This window comes from Bos indicus, chromosome 3, assembly GCF_029378745.1.
Source record: "Bos indicus isolate NIAB-ARS_2022 breed Sahiwal x Tharparkar chromosome 3, NIAB-ARS_B.indTharparkar_mat_pri_1.0, whole genome shotgun sequence".
Lineage (NCBI taxonomy): Eukaryota > Metazoa > Chordata > Mammalia > Artiodactyla > Bovidae > Bos > Bos indicus.
In genome coordinates, this window is record NC_091762.1 from 31,886,652 (window position 1) to 31,913,019 (window position 26,368).

The 26,368-nt window shown below is 48.7% G+C and overlaps 1 protein-coding gene across 2 annotated transcripts in view; it reads left to right on the top strand.

Moving 5' to 3' along the window:
* The window catches only part of KCND3 (potassium voltage-gated channel subfamily D member 3), a 231,573-nt gene that overhangs the window by 189,352 nt on the left and 15,853 nt on the right, over positions 1-26,368 (top strand). For both annotated transcript variants that reach the window (XM_019956828.2, XM_070785919.1), the window contains exon 3: positions 23,446-23,608. In XM_019956828.2, the coding sequence (XP_019812387.1) occupies positions 23,446-23,608 (163 nt within the window). The remainder of the gene's footprint in view (positions 1-23,445; positions 23,609-26,368) is intronic.

Genomic DNA, 26,368 nt, shown 5'->3' on the forward strand with positions numbered 1-26,368 from the left:
ATGGGGCTTTGGTTCAGATACTGGTGTGACGCAGAACTGGGTGTGGGGCCCAGGTCTACTGCATATGAACTGGGTGACCTCAGTGAAGCTGTTATACAAATGAGTCCTGGTGTCACCACCTGAGAAGTGGGAATAAGAGAACCTACTTCACTGAGCCCTCGGGCAGATTAAACTGTAAACGGTCCAAGGGAAGAAAGTGCTACCACAGTGCTAGCTTACAGTCAGCACTCAAGTACTAGCAAGTACTGCCCTTATTTTTGATAGCTTGCCTATTTCACGCAGGGATCCTACCCCAGCTCACCTTGGAGGAAAGCTCCTTAACCCGGACCCTCAGCACTTAAGCCCTGACTGCTCTATGTGGACAGTCGTGGGCGCCCAGGGACCCGCACTGGCATGTCTGCATTTTCCAGAATGCCTGTTGCAGAGTGTGGCATAGGGACAAAACCAACTTAGTAGCTGACCCTGCTGTGTGAAAACTGGCTCCCCCAGTGGTACCAGCAGAGCCAGGGAGCCAGTCCTGACATCCTCTTCCCACCCTGCCCTCCCTGGCCAGCACAGCTACTGCTCAGGGAGCATTTAGTGGGTGTCAGCACTTCAGGAATATCACCCTGCCCAGGAATTAACATTGTCCCCAGTTGTCAAATGAGAAGACCAAACCTCAGAGACTGGCCCATGTGACACCGCAGGTAACAGCCAGAGCGGTTCCTGCCTGTTCTTAATCCCCACACTGCACCAACTGCCTCTTGGTCCCTTGGAATCACTCTGTGCTGGGCCTGGGAACAGGTAGGTGGGAAGAAGGTAAAGAGATGTCCAAGTCTAAATTCTCTAGACCCCAGACTCAAGGAAAAATATCAGTTACTCACCTCTTCCCGGTGATTAACATCTTTCCAGGGGAAGTTTGAAATAGAAACTTTAGTCATACCTTAATGGAGCTGAATGATTTCTGAAAACAATCAATCCTTAGTCCTTTGCAGCCAAAACTGACTGCTTGGAGCTAATGGAGTGGACAGAGGCACAGAACATCGACCCCCAAAGGGGATGGTCCTAAGAGTGCATTTGACTCGGGAGTTCCATAATGGCCTTTACCCAGGGACCCAGAAACACATGCCCAAACCCAGTGGATCTGCTACCCTTCCATCCTTCCATCTCCCATCACTCATCCATTCTGCCTTAGCTGAGCCCAGTACCCAGATAAGGACAGACACCACCCAGATAACCCAGGGTTCTTTAGCCTGTTTTCTGAGCACCTTCTATATCCCAGGTACAGTTAGAGCTGTCTGGGTCAAGGCAGCCAAAAATACATTGGCTTCTATATTTGTATAGTGTTACCTGGTTTTGTCCAAGTTCCTTGACATCTCCTTTTGACCCTCACCATACGCTGCCAGTGGAACAATGTATATAAAACACACGCCTGGAATGCAGCACACTGTTGTCCCACTCCACGAGCGTGAATCCTCTTTTTCTCCTGTGTCCAAATAGCACACGGGTCACCAAACTTACTGAGCAAAGGAGGAAACGTAAAGCACAGATTGCTGAAATTCACAGGGCAGTGAGAGCCAGGACCCCTCCTCCATGAATCGTGCTGTCCAGATGCCCTCTCCCCTTACTCGACAGTTTTATACAGATAAAATCTGTTTAAATTGACTATTGATTGTGGTGTTGGGAAGGTGCGCATCAGCCTGCCTGAGGCCCACGTAGGTGTAGGCTGGAGGGAGAGCACAGGCTGAGACCAATTATTTTAGCCCCGTCATTAGCTTGCCTGCTCTTACAGCTGCCACAGCCCTTCGCAGCAAAGTCCCCAATTTGTTATACCCCAGGGAGAGCCCCTGTTCTTTGTACACATACATACACACACACACACACACACACACACACACAAAAACCAGACACAGTCTGGAAAAGATATGGCCAAGTTTTACTCTTATTTTAAGTCACTCAGTGGAGTGTTCCTTTGTCTTTTCTGTTATTAAAGCCTTGGGCTGACAGCTGCAAACCAGCTCACGGGGTCCTGGAGGGTTACCCCAACCTCGCCCTTCACAGAGATGTCTGCAGGAAACATTGGATTTGCTGTTAGCTCTGGGGATAGAAAGAGGCATTCTCCACCTTCATGGGTACAGCTAATTGGCTGTAGATCATTATGGAGAAGAGAAGGGACAGTTCTCAGACACCTGCCTTCTCTCCAGCCAGGAAGGATGCTGTGAGAGAAATTCAGGGTCTGTCAGCCTGTGCCTGATGTGGATGGCTGGATACAGCCTTCGGGCAAAGTGGGTGGATGGAGCCCCAGAGCACAGTTCCTTTCTCTGCCCCATGGGTCTCAGGGCAACGGGAACTGCTTCCTTTCAAGGTGTTTGGTCTCAGCATGAGGGGCCTGCTCTCCCCCAGCAAGGTGAAGTCCATTCTGGACAGAGAACAGGAAGAGACAGTCACTGAGTCCAGGCACCCAACCCAGCCCTGAATCAGAAAAGGGAAATAAAAGCTAGAGGGGGAAACAAAAGACACCACTCACCCGGTTTATTCAAGACAGAGCCACAAATCAATTCAGGAGGTCCCTCCTGTGCTGACCTCCCAGTTATCTTCTGCTCCATGATCAGGGGCAGAGAGGCAGGCAAGAACCAGAGCAGCTCATCCATCCTCGATCTCAGTAATATCCTGTCCACACTGGGTAATGCTGGACCAGGAAGTGGCTTCTTGCTTGAAATTTCCGGTGCTGCCTTTGGAACCCAGGAGGGGCTTGGGAAAGCATTTTGGCCCAACCAGATACCAGTCAGTGAATACAGAGACCCAGAAAGCAGGCCGCACACAGCAGCTCACCATCGAGTGCCTGCATCTCCCCAGGGCCCATGAGCAACCCAAGTGCAGGGTGGGGGCCTTATCGTGATCATCTTTGTGCTCCCGGCACGCAGCCCAGTGCCTGACACACAAAGACCATCAATCATCGTTGTTTTTCGGGGTTTTGTTTATTGGGGGATAGTTGCTTCACAATGTTGTGCTAGTTTCTGCTGTACAACGAAGCAAATCAGCCATATGTATACATATAACCCCTCCCTAGATGGAATTTTCCATCTAGGTCACCATGGAGCATCAAGTAGAGTTCCCCGCGCTATACAGCAGGCTCTCACTGGTTATCTATTCCATGCATAGCAGTGTATGCATGGAATCCCAATCCCCCAATTCATCCCACTTCCCCTTTCCCGTTTTGGTGTCCATACGTTTGATCTCTATGTCTGTGTCTGTTTCTGCTTTGCAAGTAGGTTCATCTGTATCATTTTTTTTAATTCCACATATATGTGTTAATATATGATATTTCTTTTTCTCTGACTTAGTTCAGAGACATAAGTCAATTACATCTCTAAGTCCATTACATCTCTACAAACGACATCTCTACAAATGAGCCAATTTCATTCCTTTTAGTGGCTGAGTAATACTCCATTTTGTAGTACATATCATATCTTCTTTATCCATTCATCGATGGACATTGAGTTTGCTTCCGTGTCCTGGCTATTGTAAATAGTGCTGCAATGAACACTGGGGTCCAGTGTCTTTTTTGGGAGAATATGATTTTCTAGTGGGATTGCTGGGTCATATGATAGTTCTATTTTTAGTTTTTTAAGGAACCTTCATACTATTCTCCATAGTGGCTGGACCAATTCATATTCTGATCAACAGTGTAGGAAGGTTCCCCTTTCTCCACACTCTCTTCAGCGTTTATTGTTTGCAGACTTTTTGATCATAGCCATCTGACCAGTGTGAGGTGATCCCTCCCTCATTATAGTTTTGATTTGCATTTCTCAATAATAATTCATGATGTTGAACATCTTTCATGTCCCTCTTGGTCATCTGTACGTCTTCCTTGGAGAAATATCCGTTTAGGTCTTCTGCCCATTTTTTGATCGGGTTGTTTGTTTTTTTGATATTGAGCTGTTTGTATATTTTGGAGATGAATCCCTTGTCAGTTGCCTCCTTTGCAAATATTTTCTCCCATTCTGAGGGTTGTCTTTTCATCTTGTTTATGGTCTCCTTTGCTGTGCAAAAGCTTTTAAATTTAATTAGGTCCCATTTGTTTATTTTTGTTTTTATTTTCATTACTCTGGGAGGTGGATCAAAAAAGATCTTGCTGTGATTTATGTCAAAGAGTGTTCTGATTATGTTTTCCTCTAAAAGTTTTATAGTGTCCAGTCTTACATTTAGGTCTTTATTTTGAGTTTACTTTTGTGTATGGTGTTAGGGAGTGTTCTAATTTCATTCTTTGACATGTAGCAGTTTTCCCAGCACCATCTATTGAAGAGCCTGTCTTTTCTCCATTGTATATTTTTATGTGGCCACTTGCATGGATTTGTCTCTGGGCTTTCTATCCCATGCCATTGATCTATATTTCTGTTTTTATGCCAGTACCATTCTATCTTGATTACTGTAGCAATATTGTTCTAACTGAGACATGGGCCCTTACTCTTGGAGAACCCTTGAGCAAATGAGGAGGTCAGTGCATGTGCGTGCAAAACACACACGCACCAGAGGAAGTGTGACACAGTTTGTTCTAACTCTAGGAAGATAATTTTCTGCTGTTGAAACAGAAGATTGAGGCCAGGGCATTGGATGCTGTAGTCCCCTTGGGCTCTTTACTAATCAAAGCACATTTCTCCTCAGCCCCTACCCAAGGCACGTCCCAGGCCTCCCACATGCAGGCCCCTGCGTGGCTTCTGCAGCAACCTCCCTCAGACCCAACACAGCCAAGTCCCCAAAGCCCTGTCTTCTCTTTCTCTCCCAGAGCCTTTCCAGTCCTGCTTCCTTAAGTCACAGCCTGTTGAGGGGGAGACAGGCCACTGGCCCTGGTGTGCTTATATCCTTGAGGCCAGGAGTCTGAGGTAGCCCAGACGAGGGTGGGTTTATTCAAGGCGTCTCTCTCCCTGTTGCTCCCATGAAAGGCAGACATGAAGGGGTTATCTCAGGCTTCTGCCAGAGACCCAGGATGCTACCAGTCCAGGGCCACCTTCCTCTGAATTCCTTAGCCCAAATTCAAGGCTGCACATCCATAAGACAGAATGTTTACTTCCAATTCATTTTTACCTTGAGCGTGAGGCCCCTCAGGACCCCACCTCTGAGAGAGGTAGAGAGTACTTACTCATGCCTCCCACGCTGGGGATGGGGTGGGGACTGCAGAAACTGGGGCTCCTTTGTGTCATTGTTGCTTCTAGATTAATTTATTTTTCAAAAGCAAGGGTGTGCTGGACTATACCTGTCTGAACTCTCACTTCATCAGAGACTGTGGCCCAGTGATTCCTCATCACATTGGTACCTCTTTGGAGATCCTAAGAAAATGTTTGTTGTGTTTCATCCAGCTTTTTATTTGTCCTCAGCAGAAGGGTTTACTCAAATCAATTAGCTTTCCATTACTGCAAGTAGATGTCCTTATCTCATTTGTCCTTACAGTGATTCAGTGAGGTGAGTAGATATGGACATTCCCCTTTTATAGATGAGAAAGTGAGGGCTAGAAACTTTGCCCAAATCAGTGGTTCCCAAGTGGAGGATGCAAGGGTTGAATCAAGACTGTCCCAAGTCCACAGCCCATAGTTTTCCCACCCTACCATGCTTAGGAATGGGAAGAGGAACAGGAAAGCTGTTTGAAGCGTCCGTGAAAGGCACATGCAAGAAATCAGAGGAAACTGGGAGAGCTGGGCAGTGAGTATCACAAGCAGAGGTATCTGCAAAGCAGACCTTCAGTGTCAAAAGAATAACTCTCAGGACTTCCCTGGTGGCCCAGAGGTTAAGAATTTGCCTGTCATTGCAGGGGACACACGTGGTCAGGGAAGATCCACTTGCCTTGAAGCAATTAAGCCCATGCACCACAACTACTGAGTCTGCGCTCTAGAGTCCGCGCACTGCAATAAGCCACTGCAATGAGTATCCCCCACTCGCCACAACTAGAGAAAGCCTGTGCACAGCAACAAAGACCCAGCACAGCCAAAAAATACATAAATAAAAAAATGTTTTAAAGTCCTCAGATGGAAAGGGCAAGCCGTGCTGAGCAGGTGCCCTCTGCTGGAGCGGGAGTCCCTGTTGAGACAGATGTGCTCCCTTGAGTGGCCCTGCTCCAGGGGACACAGATGCTCCCCACTGGAGCTGGAATGTACGGAGAGCAGGTGAGTGTCCCAGCAGCTGGGAGCCCCCGTTGAAGCAGATGATCCCCGAGACTGCCGCTCGTGGAAGGACCTGGGAGCTAGGCCAGCCCAGGGCTCTCAGACTCCGCCTGACCTGACGGGACCTACACAGCACTTGCTAACTCCCATTCCTCTCTCTTCTTGTCCTGCCCTCCTTGTCCTCTTCCTGCCACCAGGAAGTCACTCAGCAGCCCCTCTAGAACACCTTGGTTCGGGATCTCTGAGTTTATGAAAACATAAACACATTCTGTAATTACGTTCCCTCCCCCACAGGCCAGTTGCTGCCTCTCTGCAGCACAAGGGAATTTTCTCCAGTCACTTTCCCCAAGCCAAGCCAACAGCAGGCTCGAGCCGTCCACCTCCCTGCCCTCCTAACTCTGACCTTGCTCTCAAGTCAAGTCTGCTTCTTCCCTAAAGTTTAGGGTCTCTGCCAAACGAGGCTGCAGGTGAGAGGGGAGAGATTTATGCCCCTCCAGGACTTTCTTTTTGCACTTGACAATATTTCTAAATTTGATTTTCATGCCATCCGCACAGGAGGCTCATGAACACACACAGGTGTGTGTCCTCTGGCTGTGCCGGGGCTCAGTGGGGTCCCACCAGCTGGGAGCCGGTGAGGGTGGGCTGGGAAGGGGTGGGGGGAACCGAGCCTGGTGCTGGGTGCGCACCCAGGTCATGGCCCTGGAAGACGTGCTCCTGCAGTCTCCCCAGGTGTCACCTCACCAGTGGACTGAGGCTGAAACGCAAGCCTTCTCTTCTTGCAGATTTTCTAACTGTTTTTCTCCCTGTTGGGGTTGATGTTTCACCAAGATTAATAGTCGATTGAGTCATTTTTAAAGGGACCCTTTGATGAAGAAACAGCACATCAATAAGCCCTGCCTGACAGCTTAGGCCACCCTCTCCTCATGCCACCGGTTCTGCTTTGTAGCCAAGAAGCCCTCTGCCCTCAGTTGGATATACCATCCTCTGCGGCAAGCTTACCCACCAGCAGCTGTGCACGGGGCCCTGGAAGGACCAAGGCTGGGGAAGGAGCACAGGGAGGTAGCTGAGAAGCCTAGACACCTGGGCCTGAACTTCTGGGCCCAGCATTCCCCCCTCGCTGAGAGGTCGTGGTCAAGAGTACAGGCTCTGGAGGCGGACGGCCTGGGCTCAAACACTTGCTGTATTATTACCTGTGTGATTTGGGGATTATTTCTCAACCTCTCTGAGCGGTTAGTTTCCTAATCTGCAAAATGGGGATAACCATAGACCCTGTCTCCTGGGGTTGTTGGGAGAATTAAATAGACGAAGATTTGAAAATTACTTGGACCAGTACCGGGCACACGCTAAGCGTCCACACATTAGAACAAGTTATATTACATCACCTTCCCTTGGAGCAGCCGTTGTGTCTCCCGAGGGGGCTGACAGCGTCGTGGAGGCCATGTGGAGCCGTGGGACTGACCTGACGTGTTCCCTTCCCAGCACGCTGCAGCAACGGGGAGCCCACAGCTCTGGAGGTTAATTGAAGGAGAGAGGGCAGAAATGTTATAAAGGAGGGTCCAGAGTACAGGGGCTCCATTATCGTGTAATGTGTGTGGTCATGTGGGAATTTGGGAGGAGCCTGGGAGACGGGTCCTGCCAGCCCTGTAGCAACCCCAAGCCCACCTGCCTTCCTCCATTCAGATTTAACTGAATTAGATAGTAACAAGAAGAGTGGGCTGCCAGTGCTGAAGGAAGGCTCTGATTAACTAGGAAACGGGGGCGCTCTTGACCAGAGCATCACCTATAACCTTGGCAAAAGCCAGAGAGTATCTGGGATGGGTGAGGCGGAGAAGGAGTGAAATGCCATGGACATGGGGATGGGAAAGAAGGTCTCAGTCCACAGTCAAGGACCAGGCAGCTCCCTCCAAAGAGTATTTATTTAATGCTTTCCCATATGTTCCAGCCCTTAAGCTCCATGGTGGTGGTGATTTAGTTGCTTAGTCGTGTCTGACTCTTTGCAACCCCATGGACTGTAGCTCACCAGCCTCCTCTGTCCATGGGATTCTCCAGGCAAGATTACTGAAGTAGGTTGCCGTTTCCTTCTCCAGGGCATCTTCCCAACCTAGGGATCAAACCCTGGTATCCTGCATTGCCTGCAGATTCTTTACCAACTGAGTCATCAAGGAAGCTCCGCAGGAGGATATAAAATAGCAAAATAGCCCTGCCCTCAAGGAACAAGAATCTGGTTGGCAGCAGGAGCCTCACACAAAAGAAACAAAATTAAATAAACAACAAGGGATTTTGCAGGACTGGTTGTCATAGGTGAAAAATGAGCAGTGGCTTCAGATAACTCTGAAAGTGAGGGGTTTGGAGTAGACGGTTCTTTTTAAATTATTTGTCTTCACCCCCACCCCCAGCTTTTTATTATGGATAATTTGAAGCATTTACACAAAGGAGAGCATGGTAAATGAAACTTCATGCCACTAGCTACCTGGCTCTATCTTGCTTCTCCTCACTCGGTCTTTTTTCCTGGAGTATTTTAAAGCACTTTCCAGATATGTGTCATTTCACCCATAAATATTTCAGTATGCGTGAAACAGATGGTTTTTAAGGTTTCTTCCATCTCTGACCTGGTGTGAGTGTATGTGTGCTGGCGAATGTCAGAATGGTTCTCTGAAGGGGCGAGGGGAAAGTGATATGTCTATTTGGGGTCTGGTTGTATGTGGGAAATGCTATTTTACACACACACCCCACCAGCTGCCCTGAGTACCACCTCTAATCATTTCAAAACTATCGTGACTGATGCTAGCAGATCTCAGCCCGGAAAAGGCTGGTTTGGAACGGCTTGGACACGAGGATCCAAAAGAGGCAGAGACTGAAAGAGAATCAGCTAAATGGCCATTTCTTCATAAAATGTGTCAGGAACCCTACGCCCTGGCAGCCACTGTGCTCACTCTCACTGAAGGAGCAGAGGCAACCCAGGCAGGTGAGGCCTCTGCTGTCACCAGCTTATATGGGGACATGGGGCTAGAAGCAGAGAGCAAACGGGCCAGGGTGTGCCGTGGGGATGCTGTTCAAGGGTGTCACACACCAGAAGCCTCTCATAGACATGAGGGTAAGACAGAGAGAGAGAGACAGAGTGAGGCAAAGGCCCAGAGACCAGAGATTGAGTCCAGAGGGCCCAGGCTCCCCGCCGGGCAGGTGTCACAGGCCACCTTGCTGAGGGCCTCCTCACTATTCCCTTCCCCAGTCAGGTTTCCAGGGTGGCAGGGGGCTGAGGGGGTGCCATCAGATGAGGCAGAGTCCAGCCTGTGGCTCATTTCCACCTTCCAAAGCAAAACACATACTTCAAGGCGGGTGATCAAGGCTCAGTGAATGCACCAAACTGAACCAAACCCAGAAGCTCTGAGCCTGGAGCTGGCAGCATGTAAAATGTGGAAGAATGCTTCTGGGTTTTCTATAGCTCAGTGGAAATGTAAATTAGCCTCAAGCCATGGAGCAGGATTTCAAGCACCTCAGATGAGATGTCTTGAGGACACAAGAATTTAGTCCTGGTACAGGCTCGAGGGGAAAGTTGCCTTAGAAATGACTGAATTTGACTCAGATGGCAAAGAATCTGCCTGCAATGAAGGAGACCTGCGTTCGATCTCTGGGTCAGGAAGATCCCCTGGAGGAGGAAATGGCTACCCACTCCAGTATTCTGGTCTGGAGAATCCCGTGGTGGACAGGGGAGCCTGGAGGGCTACTGTCCATAGGGTTGCAAAAAGTCGGACATGACTGAGCGACTAACACACACGACACACACACACACACACACACACACACACACACACAGGTTCAAGGTGAAAGTTGCCCTAGAAATGATGACTGAATTTAGTCCACGACTCCCAAAAGTACCTTTGAACAGTCCACCGCGTGTCCACCAGGCAGAAGTACTGTGCTAACACAGAAGGAAAACCCGATCTACGAGATGGTGATGTCAGGTTGGTGAGACACCAGCTGTGTGTGTCCAGATACTGCCAGGCCTGCTCTCATGGAGTTTCCCATCTAACGAGCAGAAAGATGTGTGGTTCAGATGAGGCTTAATGGGAGACAATGTCTCCTGGTCTTCAGAGGGTGGGGATGGGTGAAAAGGTGAAGGGAGAACACCCAAGATGAAAGAAGGTGCTATTAGACAGTACAGGGTAGCGGGGAGGAGGGCCAGATAAGACTTGGGAAGGGCAGTTGAAATAGAATAGATTTACCCAATGGGTCACAGAGGGCAGAGTGCTATGATGAGTAGGGAAGCCTGGTGATGGTTATACAGGGGCAAGTGGCTAAATCACTCAGCACCTCAATCTGACCTGGCCTGGGGCTTAAATTTCCCTCAGTCCTGCAGTCCCCAATCCTCCCCGGTCACTACCCCTGCCACCATGCCAGATGGAGCTATAGGGGAAAGAATCAGAGGTCTGCTGGCAGAGACGAGACTGGGCCTTCAGGGACTTCCCTAGTCCAGTGGTTAAGTCTGTGTTTCCACTGCAGGGGACGCAGGTTCCATCCCTGGTCAGGGAAGACAAGATCCCATATGCTGTCCTAAAAACAAACCAAAAAAGACTGGACCTTCAGAGAAGTTCTGCACAATCGCAGATACTCTATGCTCGAGCATTTGTCTGCTTTGGGACTTCCCCAGCGGTCTGGTGGTTAGGACTCCATGCTTCCACTGCAGGAGGCACAGGTTCAAACCCTGGTTGGGGAACTAAGATTCCCACCTACTGCCTGGTGCAGGCCCCCAAAAATAATTTGTCTGCTTCACCAAGTACCCACCACAGCTTCTTTATCCTGGCATGTCACCACCTCTGTGGACTTTGACCTGAGCGCTTACCCTCTTTAGGAGGGCCAGCTGGAGTCTGACTCAGCCACACCCCCACCTCTCCCCTGCTCTTTGTTACCCCGCTTTCTCCCAAGGTCAGCCCAACTTTCTGCCATACTAGCCCACCCCGGTGCCAACCAAAGGTTTATTGTGCTAGGGCTCCCCTTTGTGGGGGAGAACCACAGTCCAGGGTGGCAGAAGGCTGAGAAACTGCCCCAGGGAGAAAGGCTGTTGGATGGCCATGTGGAGAAAGAGAAGCAGATGGCATGAGCCTGCGGGACAGGGTCTCTGAGGGAGCACCATGGTTTGACCAGATGCATGTGCTGCTCTTTCTTATCAACCTCTGCTCCCAAGGGTGCAGAGGGGGTAAATGGGGACGAGTCTCTGGGGCGCTGAGACCAGGGAGGATGGATGAGCAAGGCCTAATTTCCGGGAGAGCATGCCTGTCAAGATTGGGACTGGAACTCTGGCCATGCTGACATGACTCCTGGCCCACAGGCACCCCGAGTCAGGGCATGGGCCCCCTCTAAGTCTGACAAGGCTCGTCCCAGGCCTAGGTTCAGTCAGGGTGGGGTGGGGCCTCAGCCCTCAGCTTCTTCCTTCCAAAGAGTAAATGCCCTTGCAGCACATACTCAGAGAAAGCCCACTCCCAGTTCAGGGAACCACTGACTGGGGATTTAGGAAATGCCACAAGAAATAACCAAATTCCAATTTTCATTTGAATATTTTCCCATTGACAGGAGACCTATAGTGAATGTGATTATATCTCCTTCCCTGGTTTTTATACAAAGGTGGCTGGCACCATTCCCATCTGGTGATAACACCGGTTTGCTGTCTGCTTATCCTGTGTATTCTCATCTGAGTTAGTGTGTCTTTCCTGGGAGCTGTGTGAGCAAAATGGATTGTGTCTGTACAGGAACCAAGCCTCACTCAGCACCATGATAGACCACAGCGATCGCCTCTTTTGGTGACGAGGCTGCTGCCAGCCTCTCCTTGGTCTTTACTGTCCAGGAATAGACCGGGGTACAAGGGCCTTTTGACCAAGTGACAGCATGAAGGTCTTCGAGGATAAGCTTGAGGAGAGGAGGTCTACTCCAGAAGCTGAGCCCATCAGGGACAACCAGTTGGATTAAGGCACTGTGTTCAGACATAGTTAATTTTGGCATTTCGCTTTTTCACTTCTTGAAGCTCCATTTGGTTCTTTCTCGTATCTGTCATTTCTGATAGTGTTCTATTGTAGTTCATCTTTGTGATTCCATCCTTTATTTTGAAAAAAAGTCATTTCCATGTGTAACTCTTCTGCATTTATCAATTCCAGTATCTGAAGTTTTTGGGGTGGGAGGGAGGGGGCTAAATCTATGGGGTTTTTCTCCTCCTTTGACTCTCACTCATGGTTGTTTGCTTCCTTATGATTTTTTTTTTAACACAAACTCATATTTACGTGATCTTAATCTGCAGGAATCCTAAAGGCCTGGATTAAAGAAGCTTTTCTCAGGACAGGATTTAAATTTTGTTTGCCCGTAAGCCAGCTAGTTCTACCATTTGGGGAGCACTTCAGCCCACGTGCAGAGCTGGGTTCACTTGAACACTCTGAGTTCCCTCTGTCACTGGCCCAAGGCTCGGTTTCCCGGTGGCGGGTCGCTGATCGCCAGGTCTTATTGGCACACGTCCTCAGAGCATCAGTGCTCCTCCCTCTGCCACTGCACCCTCCTCCCAGCTGTGATTTTCCCTTTTGTTTTGATCCTTTCTACTGGGGGTAAAATACATTTCCCCGGCTTCAAGTGAACTCAGCAATGCATCAAAAGTGTATTTTATCCAGGATTTAGAGATTTTGCAGCCAAAGGGCTCCCTGAGGTCAGCGGTTCTATTACTAATCTGTTCATAGCCCATCCACCCATTCAATAGATATGTGAGTGCTCACCATGTGCTGGGCATGTTTACAGGTACTGAGGGAGCAGCCGCCACCCTCCTGGAGCTTGCAATCTGATTCCAGAAGGATCAAGTCCGGGAGTCCCCGACAGTCCATGGAATACACACCAGAGGGGTTGTTTTACCTCTTATTCACTCTTATGTGTTGAGTCCCTACTGTGCATCACACAACATGCCAGGCACCAGGGATGCAGAGAGAGATGTGCTCAGAGGACACTTATGCCAATGGCAAAAGCAGCCATCTTGAGAGGTTTATTAAGGAAGGCGTAAAGGTGCAGTGACTGGTCTGAGTCTGGTTCTGCCACCACTTTCTAGTTCTGACAGGTCTGTGATCTCCGGAGAGACGATGGTTTAGAGCAGCGGTTCTCTAAACTTGGCCCTGGATCACCAGCATGAGTGTCACTTAGGAGCTTGCTTAGAATGTAGATTCTCAGGTCATATTCTACACCTACAGAGTCAGAAGTGTGAGGCTGGGACCCAGCGGTCTATGTTTTAACGAGCCTTGTAGGCAATTCCAATGCACACTGAAGTTTGAGAAGGCTGACTTAGAAGAACAACTTTGTCACCCCAGCGCAATTGCTGTTGAGGTGGTAAGACAAGGAGGTTATCACCACAGCCTCCGCAGTGGTCAGGAGCCTGCAGCCGTGACTGGCCATGACCCTGCAGGGCAGACCCATCACAGCAAGGCCTGGAGAGGTCACACACACCCCTTTCCTGGGATTCTTTGCTGGCAGAACCCAGAAATACCTCCCTTGGCACCCGAGAGTGTCCCAGCAGGGTTCTGGGCTCACACCACCTTGAAAGTGTCTCCATTTTCTTGAAGTTATTTTTTCATGTGAACTAGCCAAGTCCTTTGACTTACCTCTCTTCTCCTGCAATAGGCATAGTAAGGAAGAGGGTGCTCTGCAGTCAGACCAGCCCGATTTGGAATACTGGCTTGGATTGGCTGATGATCCTTTCAGCATGTTAACTTAATCTCTCTGAGCTCCAGTTTCCTCATCTCAAAAAGGAGTCTAATTATACTTTATAAGGTTGTTACGAAGATTGAATGGCACATATTGATGCTAAGTAAAACTAAACTGTTACTGAAGCCTGCTGCTCCAAGCCTCAGCCCTCCTCTCTGCATCCACACCCCCACCCCACTTCCCCGAGGTCTTCAGAGGAACCTCAAGGTTCCAAAATGCCAGCCCATCCTTTTGGCTCTGGGCTTGCCGCTGGGGCTCATTTGGCAGGTGAGCCCAGGAGAGTGCTGAGCCGTAGGGTCATAATCAGAGAGGTGGTGGTTTTATTCTGGGGGAGGAGGGACACGCGGTTGGAAGGAGGAGTAATATGGGGCTTTCATGTCATTTCCCAAGTCCCCTTCCTCAAGAATCGGTGGCACAGGGCATGGTATGGTTAGGCCCATGCCCTGGATCTGGTCACCTCTAAAGTCCCACCCTTACTCTCCAACTGGACCGCTGACTGCCATGTTGACTCCTCAAGGACTGCGACTTTGGGCTGTAGTAACTTGTAGTGGTGGGGGGTGGGGAGGATAGTGGGAGGGGGAGAGGCTTGATCCATGTCCCGGTTCTGCAACCGGCTAGCTAAATGCGTACGTGCATGCTAAGTTGCTTCAGTCATGTCCGACTCTTCGACCCCATGGACTGTAGCCCACCAGGCTCCTCAGTCCATGGGACTCTCCAGGCAAGAATACTGGAGTGGGGTTTCCATGCCCTCTTCCAGGGGATCTTCCCAACCCAGGGATGGCACCCAGGCCTCTTAAGTCTCTTGCATTGGCAGGCGGGTTCTTTACCACTGTGTGTTTTCTGTTGCTTCAGTCATGTCCGACTCTTTGCAACCCTATGGACTAGCCCACCGGCTCCTCTGTCCATGGGATTCTCTAGGCAAGAATACTGGAGTGGGTTGCCGTGCCTTCCTCCAGAGGATCTTCCCAACTGAGGGATCGAACCCGCACCTCTTAGATCTTCTGCATTGGCAGGCAGATTCTTTATCACTAGCACCACCTGGGAAGCCCCTGGCTAAATGACTACCAGCATATTACTTCATCACTCTGTGCCTCAGTTTCCTCATCTATAAAATGAGAGTGATCGTTGCATCTATTGCTTAGGGCTGCTGGGAGGAACAAATGAGATCATGGATTTGCAGGACCTGACATGATTTAAGAGCCAAATAAAAAAGTTACAGCTGTGCTGCTCCACAGGCAGGGATTTGGACTTGAAAAGAGGCTGACCAGATGTTTGTCAAGGGGAGAGCTTATCAGCCAGGCTGTGTCATTAGTGTCTTCCAGGGTTGCCTGCCAGTGTCCTTCACCTCCGGACAGGGAGGCAGCCCCAGGGGTATAAGTGCCTGGAACTCACACTGGAGCCCACCCTGCTCTATCCCCTGTCCTCAGCCTGACTCCAGCCCCCAGGACAGCTTTCATCCCCCATCTGCACCCAGCACAGGTGAACAGAGGCAGAAGCCAAGTTCAGGGTCATCCTGGTGGAGAAGGTAGGTGTAGCAGTGGGTGTTACTGTGAGATGGAGACTTCCTCCGGCAGAAACTCATCAAGGATGTGCCTCCTCAACTGAGCTCCCCGCGGCCAGGATGGGCAGTGGCCTGGCCTCCAGGAAAGAACAGACTCCCCACAAGATGGGCAGCCTTGCCCCTACCTGAGAGGAAGGCAGAATCAGACAGGGGAGCTTGGCTTGCACTTATCTCTCGGCTCCTGGAGGAGGAAATGAAGGCAGCAATTAATTGTACAAGGCGGGTGGTTTTCGCAGCTTAAGTTCAGATAAAAAGTTTAATTATCCCTAAGCCCTAATACAAATTAATTAGCCTTCCATATTAGGAGGGTAAGCTTCCCTGCTCTTGCCACAGCCCAGACATCACTGTGGATTACCGAGGATGTACTGCGGGGGGAAGCAGCAAGCCCAGAGCCCCACCAGGTCAGTGGCAGACCGCTGGCTCCACCTTGGCCCCAGCTGAAGGCTGTGTGAGGGTCCTAAGTCTGGGGTGAGCACCACAGCTCCCCCTGTATCTGATGTGTCCCCTCCAGGAGAAGCTTTTCTTGTCCCTTTTTTTTCTCCACCCTCAGAGCCAGGGTGGGGGGTGGAGGAGGGGAGTCCTTATTTGCCTGAAAGACAGAAAGAAAATAAGGCTATGGCTTAGAAAAATTTTTTCTAGGCCACGACATTTTCTGTTTTTTTCTTTCTTCACCCTTTCCTTCCTCGAAATTCCACAGAGAAAATAGGCCATCATGGCCATAAGGACTTAGAGAATCACTATCAGCTCCAGCACCTCAGTGTTCCTGCCCAGGGGGCCCCAGGAGGGTCTGCAGGCGGGACAAAGGCCACTGCCCATCAGGATCATTACAGTCCTAATAGCTGTTACATAATGAGTGTTTACTATGTAACAGGAATTTCATCTTTGCAACCATATTGCAAGGAATGTTTTCTTCATTAACTCACACATTCGATCAACATTTATTGAAGTGATTTGAGCAAGGGAATGACACACTTAGATGTGCATTTTAAGACTATAGTTCTTTGTGAATTAAAGGAGAACAAAGCTTAAGTGAGGTGTCTGATTAAGGGGCTTTCACAGAAGTTCAGTCTAGAAACCACAGTGGCCTGGACCCAGGGTTTATTTAATAAATGTTTATAAAGTTCTTAATATGTGCCAGAATCGAGCCTTTTACAAATGGTAACTCATCTAATCCCTCACAACAGCCCTGTGAAGTAGGTACTATTATATTATCAGTCCCAGGAAACAAGATAAAGTAATTTGCACAAAATTCACCCAGCTCACAAGTGGTAGAACCAGGACTTGCCCCAGATAGGCTGCTGCTCAGAGTCTACACTTTTAACCACCATGCGATGCCGCTACCTCTGAGGGAGCAGAGATGGCTGAGAAGCGGGTAGGCTCCAGCTGACTCTTCAGAGCTTCTCCCGCCACCACCCCCTCCCCCTCAACAGCCTCATCCGCTCCCCTGGAGAAGCAGGATCTGACGGACAGAGCAGGACAATGTATACAGACCAGCCTGGGTTTTAACCCAGGCAGTCTTGCCTCTGACTACCTGAAGACCTTGAACAGTTCACTGTCCTCTCATCTCTAAGGAGGGTTAACCTTACTTGGTGGGGCTTTCGTGTGATCCAGTGATGCCAAAGTTCCTAATATATGCCCCAGAACACTGTTCCCTCTCATCTTTCCATTCTCCATCCCTACTTCTTGAAGCCAAACGATCCCATTTCTTTGATTGTTTCCCCTATGAATTCCAGAAAATTTATCATCTCTCCCTCTCCTTTCTGGACATGACCCAGTTAATCAATGCCCTATAGAATATGTACTGCCCAGAACTCCACACAGCAGCCGAGAAGCAGTCTGCACCAAGGAGCAGAAACCGAGCACCCACTCCTTTTTTGTGGTCAGTGCATTCCCTTCAGTCCAGCTCAAGGCAGCATTGGGTCTTTAGCCGCTGTGTTTATACTGGTGGCTGTGTTAAAGTCAATTCCCTCAGTGATTTTTAACTTGGATGGCTTTTAAGCTGCTCTCTCTCATCAGCTATACAAGTCATTGATTATTTGAACCAAAATGCTGGTGTTGTCATTTATCTTTGTTGAAATTAATCTGGATGATTTCACCCATGATTGCAATCTGCTAAAAATCCTTTTGACTCCTAAAGACCTCAATTCATAGTAGTGCTGTCATTTAGAAATTCAAATGGCTTGATTAAAAATAATCAACCCTGGTAGCTCAGCTGGTAAAGAATCCACCTGCAAAGCAGGAGACCCCTGTTCAATTCCTGGGTCAGGAAGATTCGCTGGAGAAGAGATCAGCTACCCACTCCAGTGTTCTTGGGCTTCCCTAGTGGCTCAGCTGGTAAAGAATCCTCCTGCAATACAGGAGACCTGGGTTCGATCACTGAGTTGGGAAGATCCCCTGGAGAAGGGACCAGCTTACCCACTCCAGTTTTCTGGCCTGGAGAATCCCATGGACTGAATCCATGGGGTCACAAAGAGTCGAACACAACTGGGTGACTTTTCACTTTCACTTTCCTAACCACATCAGCATCATCATCATTGTCATTGTCTCAGGATCCAAATGGAAGAAGGTTAAACAAAAGCAATAATTTGCTGGTGTGCAGAGTCAAAAGAAGGCTTGCACAACTTAACTACAGGAAAGGCAAAAGTAAAGCTGATCCTCTCCAAGAATTAGAACAGGAACTCAGACCTCCACCAGATTTCCCTTTTCATCTCTCATCCCTTTCAACTGTCAGCCTGCTTCATTTCTAACTACAATCTGGCTTTTCCCCATGGCAGAAAGCATATACATATACACACCACATACACACAGAAAGCAGCCAATAACTCCAGAGCTTTTTAAGTTGAGTTTCAACTTCTTTGAAAGAGATTGATCTAGTCTCAAGGGTAAAAATCCAGGGGAGGGAAAAAGTTGACCAACACCATCAGCCAACAGTATAAATGCCAATCAAACTCACAGTGAGAGACTAAAACGAGGGTTACCATGTGATCCTGCAATTTCACTCCTGGGCATGTATCTGGAGAAAACGCTAATTCAAAAAGATGCACACACTCCAGTGTCCATAGCAGAACTATTCACAATAGCCAAGGCATGGAAGCAACCTAAGTGTCCATTGATAGATGAATGGGTAAAGAAGATGTGGTGTGTGTATATATATATAATGAAATATATATATATATATTCAGTCATAAAAATGAATGAAATAATGTCACTGGCAGCAACACAGATGGACCTAGAGATCAACATAGTAAGTGAAGTAAGTCAAACAGAGAAAGACAAATATCATGTAATACCACTTATATGTGGAATCTAAAAAATGATACAAAAGAATTTATTAATAAAACAGAAATAGACTCCCAGACATGGAAAGCAAACTTATGGTTAATAGAGAAGATAGTGGAGGGTGAAGAGGAAAAGACAAACTAGGAGTTTGGGATTAACATATACATACTACTATGCATAAAATAGATTAAAAAAACAAGGACCTACTGCATAATACAGAGAACTACATTCAATATCTTGTAATATCCTATAAGAGAAAAGAATCTGAAAAGAAATATGTATGTTTTATATATACACACACACACACACACACACATATAATTGAATCACTTTGTTATACATCTGAAACTAATACAACATTGTAAATTAACTATACTTGAACTATGTGAGTGAAGTGAAGTCGCTTAGTCGTGTCTGACTCTTCGTGACCCCATGGACGGTAGCCTACCAGGCTCCACGGTCCATGGGATTTTCCAGGCAAGAATACTGGAGTGGGCTACCATTTCCTTCTCCAGGGGATCTTCCCAACCCAGGGATTGAACCTGGGTCTCCTGCATTGCAGACAAGACGCTTTACTGTCTGAGCCACTAGGGAAGCCCAACCTTAACTATACCTCATTGTAAATTAACTTTACCATTTTAAAAAATGGGTAAAAAAGGAAAAAACCATGAGATACCACATCACACCCACTAGGGCAGCTAGAATCAAAAGACAAAGGGTAACAAGTATTGGTGAAGATATGGAGAAATTGGAACACTGATTTATTGGTAGTGGGGATGTAAAATGGTACAATTCCTCCAACTGCTAAACATAGTAACCACATGTCCAAAATAAGGAAATCCATGGAGGCAAAAAGTAGATTAGTGGTTGCCTAGGGCTGAAGGGCAAAGGCACCCCACTCCAGTACTCTTGCCTGGAAAATCCCATGGACGGAGGAGCCTGCTAGGCTGCAGTCCATGGGATCGCTAAGAGTCGGACATGACAGTGACTTCACGTTCACTTTTCACTTTCATGCATTGGAGAAGGAAATGGCAACCCACTCCAGTGTTCCTGCCTGGAGTATCCCAGGGACGGTGGAGCCCGATGGGCTGCCGTCTATGGGGTCACACAGAGTTGGACACGACTGAAGCGACTTAGCAGCAGCAGCAGCAGGGCTAAAGGGTGGAGTGTGGAATGATTACTGCAAGATGAGTACTAAGTTTCTATTAGAGGTGTTGAAAATGCTCTAAAAAGCTTCCCAGTGGAAGCAGGGATATTGGGGAAGGCTTGTAATAATATAGCAGCTCCTCTGAGACCCTGTTCTTCTGAACAGAGTTTATGTCATAATGGGGAGGGGAAGGGTTCAGTTCCTAGGAGTGAGTAAGATATTAGCAGATGAAATATTGGATGCCCTCCGCACTGGCTATTCATAGAGAATTTACATTTACCCAGATAAAGCATCGAGGGCTTCTTCTGAATTATCTCATTAATTTTCACAACAACCTTGTAAGTTAGGTTTATAAAACCCATTTATATTGGTAGAGGCTCAGGTTACGTAACTTCCCCAAGGACATTTAACTATTTAGGAAGTAACATTTGGCTCTAGTTCAACCCCAGATCTGAAGCCAGTTTCCTCTCTCAATCATTAGGCCACACTGCCTCCTTCTGGCCTGAAATGAGTTGGTAAAAAATTCTGGAATGCACCAAAGGAGACCTGAATTTAGATCCCATCTTCATTTCATTTGCTTATTACTCTCTCACTGAAGGACACCCTTCTAACATGAAAACCAGGAACTTCCTTTGTTGTCCTGGGACCGTTGTTGGTCATCTTTGAGAAGGGCCGGAAGACTCAAGACGGTTGCTTAGCGCCTGCTAGCCACGCTGCTGTCCCCTCCCCATGCCTCCAGCTCACCCAGTGTGTAGAGAACTGGGCAGGAACACACCTTGCTGCAGTCACGATGCAGTACGTCTGTAGCCGGTTAACCCTCTCCAAACAGGAGATAAGGGTCATCTGGCAAGATATGTGCTTAGTGAACCAATGCAGCTTATTTTCCAAGTGCTCGAAAGCTGTCTGCTTAATAATCCACTCTCAAATTCTGCCAGCAACTGGTTGACAGAATCCATGGATGCCAAGCCTGCTGGTCTGTGGTTCCTTAGACCTCCTTTCCCCTTCTTTAAAGATACTGATACTTTAGCCTCCTGGTATTTCTCTGCAACATCATGATTTCTCAGCCACCATGAGCAGTGGTTCTATAACACCATCTGCACATTCCTCCTGTCTCCTGGGTTAGGATCCAGGTGGGCCTGTGATGGGAAGCCACTGAAGACAGCTGGCCACTTGCCTGCTCTCCTCTCCCCTGCTTCAAGCTCTGGATACTTTTTTTCCACATTTGTCCCTGCCTTCCCAAGATAAAGCAGGTTCTTCTTCATGGAGAAGGCAGAAAGTGCATGGGAGTTGCATTGGTCAGCTTTCTCTCTATCGTCTGTTTCCAGCAGACCATCTGCCCAGCAGATGAGTAACTTTCCTTCCAGTGGCGAAAACAACCTCCCTGTTGTTCTTAGCACTTTTCACAACCTCAATCACTGAAATGTAGCCTTCCTGACACTGTTCTTACAAACTCCTACCATGCCTCATTTTCACCCATGGTCACGTACCCAATGTCCACCTTTCAATCATGTTATCTAAGAATTTCTTCATCACTTGGATGGTTAGAACTTGGAACAATCAGCTCATCAGTAACAGAGACCATGGTTTTTAGAATGCCTAAGTAAAAGTAAAAGTACTTATTGTTTGTAGAGCTGTACACGTCACAGTGGGGCTTCCCAGGTGGCCCAGTGGTTAGGAATCTGCCTACCATGCAGGAGACATGTGTTCAATCTCTGAGTCAGGAAGATCCCCTGGAGAAGGAACTGGCAACCTACTCCGATATTCTTGCCTGGGAAATGCTATGGACAGAGGAGCCTGCCAGGCTACAGTCTATGGGGTCACAAAAGAGTCAGACACGACTCACCAACTAAACAACAACAAAAAATACAATAGAATTATGTCACAATAGAATTATGACCTAGGTTAGTTATTATCTTCATTTTTGAGACAAGGAAACTGAGGCCCATAGTCACATTCCCCCAAGGTCACCCTGTGATTTCAGGCGGAGCTAGGGGAGTCTTATCAGAGCCAGGATCTGGACCGCTTCACTGGAAGCCACTCCTGAGCATCTTGGCAGAGAAGGCAAACCTAGCATCAGTGCTTCCAAAGGAGCTCTCAGTGGTGTGACTGAGACAGCTTGAGCCAGAACAAAGGGCCTCGACACTGAAGAAGAAGGAAGAAGGGTGTTGAGAAGCTTAAATGTGGTCATTCATCCAAGTATGTGTCAACCATGGCACACCTTTGACCAAGCCCTTAGGGTTAGGGGTGAGAACTTCACAGTTCTGCAATGGCTCCCCCATCGCCTTCCACAGTCTTTCTGGACCCCAGGACACCTGGGTCCTTCAGGACAAGTGACTTGGAGCCTCACAATTTCAGTAGCAACAATTCCAGGTCACCCTAAGGCTGTTTCTGCTTCGGACACCCAGAGGGCACAGAGGTGGGGAGAGGTTGTGGTTCTGGCTTTGGCCAAAGGAGTTGTCACAGTTCTTTACTTAACGTGGCCTTTAAATGATCTCAATAAAGAAGAGGCTAAACACTTAACTGCAGCTGAGCATATCTTATTGATTGGAGGAGAAGGCTCTGGCCTGTTTGCCTGGGGCTGAGTAGGAGCCAGGCCAAGCCGGTCCCAGGGGGTGGCTGCCAAGGTGTGAAGTACTTAGGAGAGTTTCTCTGAGCTCTGAGAGGGGCTGGCACTGTCCCAAAGTGGCTTCACAGTTTAAGGGGCTGAGTTTTGGAACTCATAGACCCCTTTAAGACAGTGGGATGAGGTGAAAAGAGGAGAAAGCAGGAGGTGTGGGTTTTGCTCCCAGCTGTACCCAAACACGAGCAATCCACTTCATGCCTCTGAGCCTCGATTCCTGCATCTGCCCAGTGATGATCGGGGTTCCAAGTTCACAGGGTTCGTGGAGCTTCTGTGAGTCAAATGTATAAATGTGCTTTGTAAATTATAAGTTTTCACATAAATAGAAGGCGGTTTACTCTTTGTTATTTTTATTACCATAAGAGAAATCGTGTTGTTCTGCTTGAAGCTTGTCCATGGCTCCTCTTTGCACTTGGGATGGACCCCGCATGGTCGGCCCTGCCTGGCCCCCACCTGCTGCCTCAGTCTCCTTTTGTAGAACTCCCCACCTGCCCTGTGTGCCGGTCCTGATGGCCCTTTCACTGTTTCTAGGACAGGGCAAGCCCCTTCCTGCCTCAGGGCCTCCGTCCAGTCTGTTCCCTCTGCCTGGTACGCTCTGCCCCAAGTGTGTGGCACGACTGGATTCTTTACCTTCAGGTCTTAGCTTAAATGTTACCTCCTCAGGGAGGCCTTTCTGACCACTCTCCCTCAACCCTGAACTGCACTATCTCTATTCTCTCCCTGGAAAGAGCCAGAAGTTACAGTATTTTTATATATTCACTTAAGTGTTATGGTCTTCCCCTGGAAGGAGGCTGGCTCTGTGAACATACGGACCTTGTCTGTTTTGTTCACTCGCAGAGGGTATCATAGTACCTGACACATAGCAGGCACCTAAAGAACTGTCCGATGAATGAATGAATAAATGGGTGAATGATTAGCAGGGGAGCCTGATTGTTTCCCAAATGCCCCCTCCTCCTTACACCTGCTTGTCTTCGTCTTGCAGATATGGAGACATGGTGCCCAAGACGATTGCAGGAAAGATCTTCGGTTCCATCTGCTCGCTGAGCGGTGTCCTCGTCATTGCCCTGCCGGTCCCTGTGATCGTTTCCAACTTCAGCCGGATTTACCACCAGAATCAGAGAGCAGATAAACGCAGGGCACAGAAGGTAAGCCTCAGACCTGGCAGGGGGTAGGCCACACCGAGAGGGTGCCCTTGGCCTTGTGTCTCTGTCACACTGAGCTCCTGGGAGAATCCCTGTACAGATGGCCTCTGGCTTTGGAAGGTAAGCAAGCCTAGGTGCCTTCCCACCTACCAGTGTCCTGCACGCCAACCACGGTCAGGTGCGCAAGGCCGCAAACTCTCAATTACCCACAAGCCAATGTTCTCCTTGTGAATATTCTGTGCAGTTTCCTTGGGCCCTGTCCACCCCTCCTAGACCACAGCTACTAACACTGGGCAGTGCCTGGGCTCCTCCCTTCCACAGCCAAGAGCTTGCTGGGGAGCATGATCGCTTTTCAGTACCCTGTAATAGCCTATACCAAATAGAGTGACAAAAATAAATTTGCTAAAAAGAAAAATGAATACTCTGAAAGGAGAACATTCTGAGGCCATTGAGTTCAGGGACAAATTGCACAGCGGGCTTTAGTCACCTCAGGGTATTGTAGGATAGGGCATAGAACTGCCCTTGACAGTCGGGAGACTAAGCATGGGTCCTGGAAAGGTTTCCAGCGATGTCCAGTGAGCACGCCTTAGGGAGGCCGGGCAGGGCAAACAGGATGAGGAAAAATGCCTGAAGGTTTTGGTGCCCAGAGAGAAGCCTCCTTTCCTGACGGGCCTCCACCTCACCCTCTGAGCCAGTTCACCTGTGTTTTTGGCTGGTGAAGGTTCTTGGACCCAGGGAGCAGTTTTTCCTTTCTCTTCTGATCTAGGCTGAAATACTTCCCCTTCAGCAGCATCTCAACCTCCAGGAGGGTACTGTCAAAGCCTTTCTGGATACAATGGAACAGGGGGACCTGAAAGAGTTGCTTAGGGAGGTCTGAAACATTATGTCCTTATTGTATTCTTTCTTCATTCATTCATTCCACACATGTTTACTGAGCACCTACTCTGTGCCAGGCCCCATGCTGTGCAGCTGGGTTACTTCCTCACCATGTGAGCCTCTCTCCTGGCCTTGCTTTTGCAGAGATAACTCCCCAGTGGCAGAGCATCCTTGACATATCAGAGGGATCCAGAATTTCAGAACACGTCTGTGTATGCTGACTGAAACGAAGTCTCAAAGTTCATGAAAGTTAGCTCTGAAATGTATAATAATTTGCATGCAAAAATACTTAATGGGGGTTTCCCTGGTGTCTCACTGGTCAAGAATCTACATGTAATGCAGGAGACCCACGTTTGACCTCTGGGTTGGGAAGATCCACTGGAGAAGGAGATGACAATCCAGGCAACCCACTCCAGTATTCTTGCCTGGGAAAATCCCATGGACAAAGGGGTCTGGCAGGCTATAGTCTATGAGATAGCAAGAGTTAGACACAACTTAGCGACTAAACCACCACCATACTTGATAATATATATCACATAGTTATGTAATAAATCCAGTTTGTCCCCACTTCCAACATCTCCCCTTTTGTGTGCCCCGGTGGTCATCTCCTTGCCCTACTGTCTCCCTCTGCCTGTGGAGTGACATACTTTGACTTATCCTGACTGGGGTCTGTGATGTTGTCAGCCTGCCTTGGGTTGATCTGCAGTCCTCTCCATCCCTTCCAGCACCAGTTTCTACCTCTTTACTCAAGGTCAGGGCTTCCCCACCCCCATCCCCTGCGAGCCAGCCCCAAAATAGAAGTCTTATCTCTTTCCCCATTCAAGTCACCTGGCAAGTGTGAAACAATATCTACATTCATTATGCTGTCCTTAAAAAGGGGCAGGAAGAAACTGGGATCTCCTTTCCAAATCAAAGAGCCTAAAGCCCTGAAGCGGAGAAGGCAATGGCAATCCACTCCTGTACTCTTGCCTGGAAAATCCCACGGACAGAGGAGCCTGGTAGGCTGCAGTCCATAGGATTGCTAAGAGTCAGACACGACTGAGCAACTTCACTTTCACTTTTCACTTCCATGCATTGGAGAAGGAAATGGCAACCCACTCCAGTGTTCTTGCCTGGAGAATCCCAGGGACAGGGGAGCCTTGTGGGTTGCCGTCTAAGGGGTCGCACAGAGTCGGACACAACTGAAGCGACTTAGCAGCAGCAGCAGCAAAGCCCTGAAGGGCCAGGGGTCCTATAGCAATGGCAACCCCATCCCCCACTGCCTACCATACCCTCCAGGGCTGACACAGGGTTTTTGAAGAGCAGTAAATGTTCCTGGAATCCTCAGCTCTCACATCAGCCCACAGCAGCCCTACTCGAGCAGGGCTTCACCCACCCCTGCACTCCCTTCCCTTCTGTGCTCATGCCCTTACCTGCTTCTTAGAGCATCACGTCCGCTGTCATTTTGCCCTCTGCAAAGAATGCTGTGGGAGCCATTTCTCCACACAACTTCACAGAGTTCATCCCATGTGATTAAGATACACGAGGAATCAGCTTGGGCGTCTTCCTCCTTCTAGCCCCCCAGGACAAGAGTTCCTCCCTCTGCTTCCCTCCTCCCACTCCCTCTTTGCTCTCCCTCAAAGAGGGAGTGAATCAAAGTAAATATTCATAGTGTTTTCATGTTGCCTGGATACTGTCCCTCCTCATGGTCCACTCAGCTCTGTCTTTTTCACCTTGGGCTTCTTGTGAGAAGGGAAAAAAGACAACACAAGCATACTGCTTGCTTCCAGCCCCAGGTCTACCACAGTAGTGAGGTAAGGCAGGCAGGTCAGAGGACAGTGGGGAGTGGAGAGATGGGCCAGGAAGGAGGTCAGGGGAGCTGATGAGACCACATACTCAGGAGTCATG